General features: G+C 37.5%; 2 protein-coding genes across 6 annotated transcripts; both read right to left on the reverse strand.

Moving 5' to 3' along the window:
* Positions 1–1,797: 1,797 nt before the first annotated feature.
* Positions 1,798–5,361, reverse strand: LOC129379471 (ubiquitin carboxyl-terminal hydrolase 47-like). 5 transcript variants are annotated; one of them, XM_055060274.1, is made up of 12 exons: positions 5,266–5,361; positions 5,073–5,175; positions 4,462–4,574; positions 4,204–4,274; positions 3,993–4,118; positions 3,712–3,807; positions 2,876–3,007; positions 2,671–2,799; positions 2,532–2,566; positions 2,320–2,450; positions 2,019–2,115; positions 1,798–1,885 (listed from the first exon to the last, which is right to left on the reverse strand). In XM_055060274.1, exons 1-11 carry the CDS (start codon positions 5,273–5,275, stop codon positions 2,036–2,038), a joined length of 1,026 nt encoding a protein of 341 aa, XP_054916249.1. In that variant the 5' UTR covers positions 5,276–5,361; the 3' UTR covers positions 1,798–1,885; positions 2,019–2,035. The 5 variants fall into 5 exon arrangements, with proteins under 5 accessions (XP_054916249.1, XP_054916247.1, XP_054916248.1 ...); XM_055060272.1 differs by lacking the exons at positions 1,798–1,885; positions 2,019–2,115 and having other exon boundaries at positions 2,197–2,450; positions 2,876–2,980; XM_055060273.1 differs by lacking the exons at positions 1,798–1,885; positions 2,019–2,115 and having other exon boundaries at positions 2,197–2,420.
* A 2,059-nt stretch (positions 5,362–7,420) lies between these two features.
* LOC129379475 (E3 ubiquitin-protein ligase RNF144B-like) lies at positions 7,421–9,870 on the reverse strand. The gene is made up of 4 exons (XM_055060279.1): positions 9,611–9,870; positions 9,376–9,476; positions 8,514–8,669; positions 7,421–8,428 (listed from the first exon to the last, which is right to left on the reverse strand). The coding sequence occupies exons 1-4, from the start codon at positions 9,684–9,686 to the stop codon at positions 7,844–7,846; spliced, it is 918 nt and encodes a 305-aa protein (XP_054916254.1). The 5' UTR covers positions 9,687–9,870; the 3' UTR covers positions 7,421–7,843.
* Between the last annotated feature and the right edge of the window lie 2,327 nt (positions 9,871–12,197).

Here is a 12,197-nt window from a genome sequence, read left to right on the forward strand (position 1 = left end):
GGATTAGTTGATACAAATATAAATAACAGAGGCATCAAAACAGCACAAAAAGCTACATGTTTGTTTGGACATCCTTTAAAGCAGACGTTCCCAAAGACTTTCTTCTGGTTCCCCCTATGGATTACAATAAAATCCCATCGTTCAACCAGACATAAACCTCAACATATTTTGTTTTCAAACTCCACTGAAGTTTATTTCACACTTCATTCAGGTTGCAACGAAACAAACTACATAGCATCTTTACAGTGAATCACTTTTGTGTAACTGTTTTTGGGTTTTTTTTAATCCAGGCTGCTTCCCGCAACCCCAACCCCCCAAGAACAAACTGGAAAATAAAAAACACAAATCACATGGACATAGAGTGTAGAATAGACACTCTATGTCCATGTGATTTGTGATTCCACACAGGAATGAACGTCTGCCTAGGAGCAATGCCACTGGGGCAAAGTGAATGGCATTGTACCAAGATTTTCTGTCACACTACAGCTTTGAGCAGACTTTAGGCAGCCAAAACAAAACGTCATCTTACATCGGGGACATGAAACGTCTTTGCATCCTTTCCCAGTGTGCTGCAGCAGTGAGCCGCAGGTGGGACAGGCACGGACCGACGGACACCCTTTGACTCCTCCTGCTAGCTCAATTTGGACTTCGGACACTCTCTCAGCGTCTTCAGGGCAGAATTGTGGCAGTCGTCGTTTTCGCGGTTGGATCGAGGCTGTGGACCTTTCCACTCCCTCAGACACTGCCAGCAGAACCCAAAGCTGCGTCCGTCTTCGCTGAGCAACCTGAGCAGCAGACATAGAGGTTCAAGCTGCTCCCTCTGGTCACAGGAGTCATGCAGCCTGGACACTGTTTGGGGATAAGAGAGAAGAAACAGGGATTTGAGTCAGACTCAAGTCTGTGTGCAGTTTATAATTACACCATCAATATGATACTTACAAACTTTCTGTTAGGATCTTTGAGGGCAGCATTCTGGGCCAAGGTCGTCTCAAAGGTCTTCATTTCTTCAGGGGTCAACATGGCCATTTTACAAACCTCCTGATAAGACCACTCAGCATGACAGCCAAACTGACCGCATTCAAACCTGGGTTTTCCCTGTATTTAAATAATCACAGAAATTATCAGGACCAAAGGTAAAGAAAAAAACACTTACATGTTCAACAATTTAATAGATGGGTTCCTCACTTCCTTTTCCAGTAGTTAATATTCTGTTAAAAATGTGACGTCAACACAGAAAATACACTGATGTATTAAGATGCTCTTTAACTCTAAATTTCACAGTTGAAAATTTGAAAGTCAACTTCAAAAAGAGTCACAGCGAATCTGTCGAAGGTAAATAAACTAAAAGCAGCAGAAACAGCAAACATCCATGTTTAATTCAGTTAAAAAGAATAAAAGACATGGAATAAAATATTTTACATTTCACATTTGAAAGCAAAAATGATGCAGTGAAATTACAGACATTATCCTGAACATGTGAGTTTGTAGTGAATTAAAAGATTTGTGCAGCTTTTGTTTATGATGACTCTGTGTTTCTGTACATTGAGTATCTACAACTCAAATAAACATGTTTTGAAAGAGAGGAAGATACAGTTTCTTCAATACGATTTTCATATTTATGAAAAATTAGATTTTAAATGAATTTAAGGACAAGAAAACTAGATAAAAAAAAGAAGCAGAAAATACATGTGGAAATACCTCATTACTTTTCATCTGAATCAGAATAAAACTAGTTCTAGTTCTTTTTCTATTTTGAATAAGATTATATTTGAATCATATCTCACCTGTTTGAGCAATTGTTGGCACCACTTAGTGAGGGACGTCGGGGTCACTACATGGCCGCAGGACATCCGGGCTCTTGGGGAATCAAACCCTTCACACAGAACTGCAGAAGCATCCAGTGAGATCCTCCAGCATGTTTAAATACTGACTATACAAACTATACATGCTCTAAACAAGACAACAAATGCAGTGAAACTTGTCGCTGCAGCGCTGATGAACTGAAACGAGCCACTTACAGTCAAACTGATCCTCTTCATCCACTAGTGGGATTGTAGTCTCTCGGGTTGTAGCGCTTAGTTTTATCGTTCATCTTGAAAAGTCTCCTGGTTTCTGCTGTGATTAAAAACAGTCAACTTTACATTGTATTTAGTCGAATAGAAGGAAACTTTCGATTTCGAGCCTGGTTAGTCTGTACGAGTCACGTGACTTTGGCTTTCAGAATGACCGTCATGCCAATAATGACAATCCAGATAATTACAAGTACAAAAAGTAACAAAGCTAACAAAGACAAACAAAAATTGTTGTGATTTTTATTACAGTCTGAAGTGATTTTCCTCGTATCGTCGTTTTCACTCTTGTCATCGTCTTGTGACCCATTATAAATCCTTGTATGGTCTGTTTGCATCTCACTTTTCTTTCTGTAAAACAGAAGATGGGCACTTCGGGATCTGGTGAATAAAGAACGCAAATTCCAGTTATGATGAACGGTAAATATAAACAGAAGAAGAAAATGAAGGACGATTACTTACCTCTCAAACTTTTTCTGGAACATCTGGTTACTAACCTGTTATTAAAAGGAACAATATTAAACTTCTGCTGTGCTACAACCAGGTGAAGTATTGATTGTCAAAGTGAAAAACACCCACAGTTGCAGGATAATTATCTCACCAGTGTCACACTGGAGTCACTGAACTCATACCAGTTTTCTTCATCCTCAGGCTTGATTGTTGCTGTGTAATGGCCTCCGCTCAGAGTCCCAAAGTGATCCACCAACCCATACAGCTCATATGTCTGGTTCTGATCCACAAAACACACACATTAATCTGGAATCTGAAAAGAAAATGAGCAACAATCACAATAATCTGAAATATACCTCTGGTAAGTCGATGGTGTGACAAACATCCACAGCACGATTGTCTTTACTGTATGACATGCACTGATAGTTGTATTCGAACCTCTTCAGCAGCAAAATCAAAATCTCGGGATGATGCTTTAGTTCATATTTCTACATGAAACACAGAGTTATTAATACAGTCAAAAACTGATATTTATGTTAACTGTATATAAAGACACACAACTTCTTTTTACTGCCTGATATTAAATCAAACTAAGACTTTTCTGTTCCAGGTCTGCAGAGATCATCAACATTTATTTACTTATTTTTCATTTTTGGGCATGCATCATATTGTGAGAGGATCTGTTGCACTTTACAAAGCTGATAGCATCATGAGGAGAGAACATACAGTGGAAATTTTAAGTAACATATATAATGTTGCTTAAAAATGTAGATATGTTGTTTAAGAAATCGACCTGGTAGTTAGCTTTAGTACAGGGTGGTCTTCCAAAATGGACAATGACCCTAATTACACTGCCCAATTAATTAGGGATAACAAAGTCAGTATCTTTGAGAGGCCATCAAAAACCCTTGAGCAAGGCAGCCTGCTAAAAACCTGATTTAAAAGAACAGTTCTGTGAGGAGGAATGGGTCAAAAATCTGACCCAGGTTATGACGTTTTAAAGACAATGCTACCAAACTCTAATAAAATATATGTGAACTTCAGAATTTGACAAATATTTAGTTTCTCTTTCATTATTTGGGTGTTTAGCTAATAGCTAAACATTCTTAATACATTTTAAAATGCTGTCAAAATATCTGTTTTGTTTTGTTTTTGTTTTGTTTTTAACCAAAACAAGTTTCCCTTTACTTACAACAGTAGTGTCACGATTGTCTTCACATTTATCACAGTACAGCTGGTCTTCTCCATAAAACCGTACATCCTTTAAAAACTCCCGAATTGCGTCTTCCTGGAAACACATTTTCTGTTACTGCACAAACCTTCACCAGGTTCTTTCCAGCATTCTGCCAACACAGCAGATTGCTTATTACTACTAAGTAATAATCAGAAATTGTTGATTATTCCAGATGACTTTTATGAGCAGAGTTTTGTTTGTTTTATAAAATGGTTTCCATTATGCAGGTTGTTTCTTACCACACTGTAGTTTCCATCACTAGAATCCATCAGAGGGAGAGAAAGAAACCAAAATGGCACCAAGTCTTCAGTGTCTGAGTCACATTGATCACAAACAGTCCTGTGAACCAGCTCTCCTCTGAATATCTGAAAATATAATTTGATTTAAAATCTAACAGCTTTTAATTTTTTATTTACACTTTCTCCAATCTGACTTTCAGGAATAATTTACCTGTGACGCTTCATCGCTGACCAGAGATAAAATCTTCTCCAGGTACTGACCAACATCCAGCTGTTCATACACTGAGAGAACAAAGAAAGAAGGAGACATAATATACTGTATTTCTATATTGTCTATATTTGTTATACTTATTCATCCATGTTTCTTATTCAGCCTGTCAGGATTTATGCATCTTGACATCTAAATTGCAAAGGAAAGTCCCATCTTTTTAATCAAAAAAAGTTAAAAATTGTTAAATTAAGTGTATACCGTTTTCAAATTGCAGCTTCTTTGTAACTTTTGTGGTTTCTGCAGTGTTTCTTCCTACATCTTCAAACAACGCATTGAGTTGAACATTAATGTCTTCATTTTCTTTTGGACATCTGTTAACAGGATTGACAGAGATTCAGAAGTTATGCTGAACAAAACATCAAACATTTCTTACATGTGATTTGATTAATCTGAAAGTAAAACCTTTCAGTTATTACTATGACTTCTTCCATCATATTTGTTGGCCAATATGAAATAGAAAGTCCACTGAAGGATACTTTACTTTCAGTACCTAAAGTCCAAACTTTTTTTCTGCTTCATCTTCTTGGAACCAGTTGCAGAAATGCATGAACCTAAAGGTGATGTTGTCTCTAAATGGTTTTAAATTCTTCTTTCTGATCTTGGGAAGGAATCATCTGTCTGTAAATGTTTCAACTGAAAAATGTTTTAATTATTTTCTTTATGACGGTTTAACTTGTCCTGTTTTTGCTGTGAATGTTCTGTGTGCTGCTGCCAGTCTTTGCCAAGATTCTCTTGCAAGGAAATTTTTAATCTCAAATGTATTTTTCTTTGGGAAATAAAGGTTAAATAAATAAATAAAACATTCTAACCTCTTAACAGCCTCTCTGAACTCTCTGGTCATGAACAGAACCTGCAGAATGCTGTTCAGGTGACATGTTGCTCCTTGGTTCCTCAACCCGTCGTACTTAATGTCTGTGGGACATTTTGTTACGAAACATCTTACAATATTAACAGAAGAAGATCAATTACGTGATTATTGGAAACTCAGAATTTAGCCCTTACCTTGGTTCATTCTGAATCACTCCACTGATACGGTTTTTCTTCACAGAGCAGAAACAATTTCTGCTGCTGCCGCTGAAGTAAACAGACAGTAAAAGACACTCTCATGAGAGGGAGTCAGAAAACAGCTTTCTCTTTCACTTAGCAAGTAGAGCATTTCATTCAGCTGATGAACAACACTGCATGAAGTCATGAAAGCTCACAAGTTAGAATTCATCTAATATCCATTCTCTTTAATCCGTTTTGGAGATGCTGGGATTTCAGAGGGACGAGACAATAAAGAAATGGTCAAAATCTATTTTTGATACAACGGGGATAAACATCTGCTGTTTTTCTTTTCTTCTTCAGTATTATTTTAAGAAGAATCTGTCAAGAATCTTCATAAATGTAGCTGCAAAAATCCAAATTAAAATGCATTTTAAACTGACAGCAATAGAGATTTCAAATGCCCCTGTCCTCTCTAACAGTGAGGATCAGTAACAGAAAGAAAAAGAACGAGATATAAATGTTTTACTGCTTGGTGTCCAATAACAGGAAGAAAGATGAGAATGGAAGCTCAGGGGAATTCAGGCGTCACTATAGAAAACAATGTTGGCTTCAGAATATAATCAAACAAACAAAATGAAACAAAAACTGAATGAGGATCTGGAAGGTACCTAAAAATCCTGGACTCATGATGTTTAGTTTCTGTTAGTCTTCTACTGAAGAGCCATTCAATAATGTTGCAGCAGCTTTGCACGAAAGAGTCACCTGGGTGCATTTAAGGTGAACTGATAAAGTTCAAAGCCAGCGTCAGAATGAGGAAGAGTTATTTTAAGAAATCTTGGACCTGACGTCTTGATGCCAGACTGACTGGAAGAATATTTCAGAAACTACTGAGGTTTCCATGCACATTTTCTCTCTGTTTGAGAGAATGAGTTCAAATAAGAGAACAGCAGCTGTGGATAAAAATACCTCAATGATGTAAATTATTTACCAACATATTGATTTGTCACAATTTATCAAACTGATTACCAAGTTTTTATAGCAGCATTCAGGTCTTTTAAATTGTTGGATCTGGTGACGTTTTTTATAGACTACCATAAATTCGGTATCAGGTTTGGGTCAGGTCAGTTGCCTAACCACTCCAGAACAACCACTTACCAGAACACTGATACTGTGGCCATTAAAACCAGCAGGTTTTATTTTGTCAGTGGGGAGAAGAGCCAGGAGCTGCAAGGAAATAAAATAATCAGCATCTCCATAAAGTTTATCAGCAGAGAGTGCTCTAAAATTTCCCAGTCAAAGACTGAACTAAATTTGAACTTGATAAACACCAGCAGGTCAATATCACTGACTGTGGAAACGTCACAATCCACGTCAAGAAACTTGTCGACTTCCTCACTCTGGTACCTTGATTTCCGAATGAAATGCAAAATCATGTGAAAACAAGACTTTAGGCTACTGAATAATATTCCAGTCGTCTTTCCCCTTCACCCACGTCAGACATGTCTGAAGTTTTCTTTGGTTCAAAGGTCACAAGGAACATAACAGTTGTTGCCCATGACCTGGATACATTTTGAGTTCTGGCTCCTTAAACACTGTCAAAGTATCCAAACTGAATAATTGTAAATGATTTGGTTTAAGTTTCACTCTTTATTTAGTCAAAACTGTAGCAACATTTTTATTTGTTCAATAATTTCTGATTTCGTATTATTGCACAAATGAACACTCTCTCAGCGTGTTCAGGGCAGAATACTTTCATCACTTGTCTGAGAAGACAAACACAGCCAGAGAGGCACAGAATAAATAGCATGATGATGAGTGTCGGACTTCGGGGTTTGGGGGTTTCACTTGAACAGCAGGTCCTCGTCTGTCTCCTCTGTCAGCATGTTGGCGGACTCGGTGATGGGTCGACTCTCTTATTCTTCATTAGTAAATGAAGAATAAAAGAGTCATACAATATGATAGGATACAAATACAATATCAGAGGCATCAAACAGCACAAAAAGCTACATGTTTGTGTGGACATCCTTTAAAGCAGACGTTCCCAAAGATTTTCTTCTGGTTCCCCCTATGGATTACAATAAAATCCCATCGTTCAACCAGACATAAACCTCAACATATATTTTGTTTTCAAACACCACTGAAATTTATTTCACACTTCAGGTTGCAACAAAACAAAATACAAAGCATCTTTATAGTGAATCACTTATGTGTAATTGTTTTTTTCATTCATCCAGACTGCTTCCCCCCATTCCCTCCTGCCCCTGCAATGGCACTCCGTCCCCCTTAGGGGTGCGCCCACTGCTTTAACGGGTGTTTTATCTGTAGTAGTTTCATAATAATACATTTCACAACATGACAAGTTTTATTTGGAAGGTACTTTGTAGTAAACAAAGGTCAAAGATTGTTCAAATTGTTGCAAAAGTTGGATTTTAAAGATTATAGAAGAGTAGCAAGAACAAGCAGGTAGAAAAAAAACAGTGGTAGCTCATGTATCACTATCATGAGCTGCTATGATGTGATACAGCATCATGATGTGATGTAACATCATAAATGCATCACATCATGGACATAAAATAGAATAGATGTCTATTCCTTATTGGAATTGACATTTATCCCTATGTGGACGAGGACGTTCATTCAACATACGATGTGGAAGAGGACGATCAATCAACATACGATGTGGAAGAGAACGATCAATCAACATAGGAATGGACATCCTAGGTGGAATAGTTTGTCCATTCCACATAGGAATGGACGTCTGTCTGGGGGCAATACCACTGGGGCAAACATCAAAGTCATCTGTTATACATTCATAAGCAGACTTTAGGCAGCCAAAACAAAACGTCATCTTACATCGGGGACATGAAACATCTTTGCATCCTTTCCCAGTGTGCTGCAGCAGTGAGCCGCAGGTGGGACAGGCACGGACCGACGGACACCCTTTGACTCCTCCTGCTAGCTTAATTTGGACTTCTGGACACTCTCTCAGCGTCTTCAGGGCAGAATTGTGGCAGTCGTCGTTTTCGCAGCGGTCGGATCGAGGCTGTGGACCTTTCCACTCCCTCAGACACTGCCAGCAGAACCCAAAGCTGCGTCCCGTCTTCGCTGAGCAACCTGAGCAGCAGACATAGAGGTTCAAGCTGCTCCCTCTGGTCACAGGAGTCATGCAGCCTGGACACTGGGGATAAGAGAGAGGAAACAGGGATTTGAGTCAGACTCAAGTCTGTGTGCAGTTATAATTACACCATCAATAAGATACTTACAAACTTTCTGTTAGGATCTGTGAGGGCAGCATTCTGGGCCAAGGTCGTCTCAAAGGTCTTCATTTCTTCAGGGGTCAACATGGCCATTTTACAAACCTCCTGATAAGACCACTCAGCATGACAGCCAAACTGACCGCATTCAAACCTGGGTTTTCCCTGTATTTAAATAATCACAGAAATTATCAGGACCAAAGGTAAAGAAAAAAACACTTACATGTTCAACAATTTAATAGATGGGTTCCTCACTTCCTTTTCCAGTAGTTAATATTCTGTTAAAAATGCAAAGTCAACACAGAAAATACACTGATGTATTAAGATGCTCTTTAACTCTAAATTTCAAAATTGAAAATTTGTTGTTGGAAAGTCAACTTCAAAAAGAATCACAGCGAATCTGTCGAAGGTAAATAAACTAAAAGCAGCAGAAACAGCAAACATCCATGTAGTTTAATTCAATTAAAAAGAATAAAAGACATGGAATAAAATATTTTACATTTCACATTTGAAAGCAAAAATGATGCAGTGAAATTACAGACATTATCCTGAACATGTGAGTTTGTGGTGAATTAAAAGATTTGTGCAGCTTTTGTTTATGATGACTCTGTGTTTCTGTACATTGAGTATCTACAACTCAAATAAACATGTTTTGAAAGAGAGGAAAGATACATTTTCTTCAATACGATTTTCATATTTATGAAAAATAAGATTTTAAATGAATTTAATGGCAAGAAAACTAGATAAAAAAATAAGAAGCAGAAAATACATGTGGAAAATCAACACCTCATTACTTTTCATCTGAATCAGAATAAAAGTAGTTCTAGTTCTTTTCTATTTTGAATAAGATTATATTTGAATCATATCTCACCTGTTTGAGCAATTGTTGGCACCACTTGGTGAGGGACGTCGGGGTCACTACATGGCCGCAGGACATCCGGGCTCTTGGGGAATCAAACCCTTCACACAGAACTGCAGAAGCATCCAGTGAGATCCTCCAGCATGTTTAAATACTGACTATACAAACTATACATGCTCTAAACAAGACAACAAATGCAGTGAAAACTTGTCGCTGCAGCGCTGATGAACTGAAACGAGCCACTTACAGTCAAACTGATCCACTTCATCCACTAGTGGGATTGTAGAGTCTCTCGGGTTGTAGCGCTTAGTTTTATCGTTCATCTTGAAAAGTCTCCTGGTTTCTGCTGCGATGCTGAAAACAGTCAACTTTACATTGTATTTAGTCGAATAGAAGGAAACTTTCGATTTCGAGCCTGGTTAGTCTGTACGAGTCACGTGACTTTTGCTTTGCAGCCGATCGCTGCAGAAACGCCTACAGGAAAAGACGAGCTGATGGATGGATGGATGGATGGATGGATGGATGGATGGATGGATGGATGGATGGATGGATGGATGGATGGATGGATGGATGGATGGAATTAAATGAACGTCAGTGAAAAATATCGACCACATAAAGAATAAATATTATGTTTTATTGTTCGCAACTTCATGAAAACTAACTGGTGTGAATATTTTGCAGTTTATTAAGAAGAATGAATAATCAGACTAATATCCTTTATTATCCTATCAGGGGGACATTTATGTGCAACAGCAGCAAAGTGAAAAACAAACAAATTAACTAAATTCACACACAGATCGTGATATTTGGTACTTTATTTATTTTTTTTAGCACCAAACATGTAGACAAAGTAATTATTCAAATTAAGTAATTTACAGTTATTTTCTCTCACCACTTTTTATTTTGCATGTGACGCAATATTTATGTTTTCAACGAAACTGAATTGATTAAAGTTTTACTTACAACAGACGATGGTGACAAAAAAAATAACAAAACCTCAGCAATTATTCATTTAAGAGAATAAGAGTTTTATATTGGTGACGTTTCCAGTAAACAGGAGGACATTTAAATACAGATCATTTTTACATTTTTCACGATTATCATGAGCTTGGTGATGATATTCAGTAATATATTATAATGATATTATCTCTCCAGTAAACAGGAGGACATGATGCAGTGGAATCAGGTGTTCAGTGTTCAGTGGATCAGAGTGGAGGGTCGTGGATGATCAGCTCCAGTCCTCCGTTACAGCGCATCACTGCGTGGATCTCAGACTTGTGCTTGATCCCGCAGTCAGCCAACATTTCTGTCTCCTGCAGAGTTTTTCCTTTGTAGATCAGAGACATCATCGTCACCGCTGAAACCGCTGAGATCGCTGCGAAGGCTGAAACTGCTGCGACCGCTGCAAATATAAAATGCAATAAATCATCTTAAAGACCGACACTTTGCGCAAAACAAAGCAGAAAACGCAGTAAGACGATGTCCAAAACCAACAAGAGTGGATTTTTGTTTCTAAGAGAAATGCCATGAAACCTAAAATAAATAAAATCCTTTATATGAAGTAATGACAACATCAGGCAAAATGCATAACATCTTAAATTAGTTCAAACTGTTCAGAACAAATAGCTGCGCATCTAAAGTCTGATATAAATGATAATTGTGGATTTTAAAACTGAAAATTGGCTTTTTAAACTACATGTCATGTTTTCATGTGCTCCATGTCTCAATGCATCTGAAATGAGAATTTCTCAGCAGGTTTATTTACCTACGTCACGGCGCAGCTCCTGCACTCTGTCTAAAAGAAACTTCACAGCAATGTGTTTAAGCTCCTCTTCGCGTTGACACACGCCGATCGGTTTCTTTAAGTTCTGTTCAAAACAAACGAAGACCTGGACCTTGCAAGCCATGGCTTCTTCTTGTGACGACTTTAAACTCTGCTCCGGATTTAAAGCTGCAATGTGAAGAGACTGAACAGGTGGGAGGACTTTATGTGAAAGAATTTGCTTTCATTTTTGTTCAAGGCGTGGCTTGAAATGAAAAATAAAAAAAAAGTGGATCTGAGCAGGATTCGATAAAAACAAAACAAACAACAACCCTATATGCTAATTTATAATTCTTTGGTTTAATAATAATACAATTAAAATTACTTTTTTAATTTTTTCACTTAGTGAATTTATAAAGAAAGCTTTTGGACTTCCTCTTTAATCAGTATAAATAAAGTATGCAGCTAAGACAGATGGTGATTTATCCACCAAGTTTCTCTGTTTTACATTTCTGTCTATTTGCAATTGAAACAATAAAAAGCCTCTTAACGTTCAGTTTCAAACATAAGAGATTATAATTTTCCACAACATTTTAACAGAATGATTTTATAGATGATTAAAAGAAATAAATCTCCATTTACGATAGACGCCCTACTTTGAGTGAGTGCATTCTCTTCAGACGGTGTTTCATTTTATCCACATGACCTCAGTTTTCTTTATTTTGGACATTCTCTCTAAACAGAGAGGAAAATGTGCGTGACAATCGTAGTAGTTTCTGAAACACTCATTCCAGTCAGTCTGGCTCTAAGAAGCTATCAAATCATAAACTCTTCCTCATTGTGATGCCGACTTTGAGCTTCATCAGTTCATCTTTGCTGCACCCAGATGACGAAAGTATTGAGTTGCTGCCATGTTATTGATTGGCTCTTCTGTTATTTAGTCATAATCAATAAACTAGAAAATGCTTTCAGATGAAGCACATTTTGTCGGATTAAAAGTACTTTTTGCAAACAGCAAACTTTAATGGTTTTCTCTGATTTTAAATGTCATGTTTTTATTAGCTGCAAGTGG

Source organism: Poeciliopsis prolifica, unplaced genomic scaffold (assembly GCF_027474105.1).
Source record: "Poeciliopsis prolifica strain line A6 unplaced genomic scaffold, Auburn_PproV2 SCAFFOLD058, whole genome shotgun sequence".
Lineage (NCBI taxonomy): Eukaryota > Metazoa > Chordata > Actinopteri > Cyprinodontiformes > Poeciliidae > Poeciliopsis > Poeciliopsis prolifica.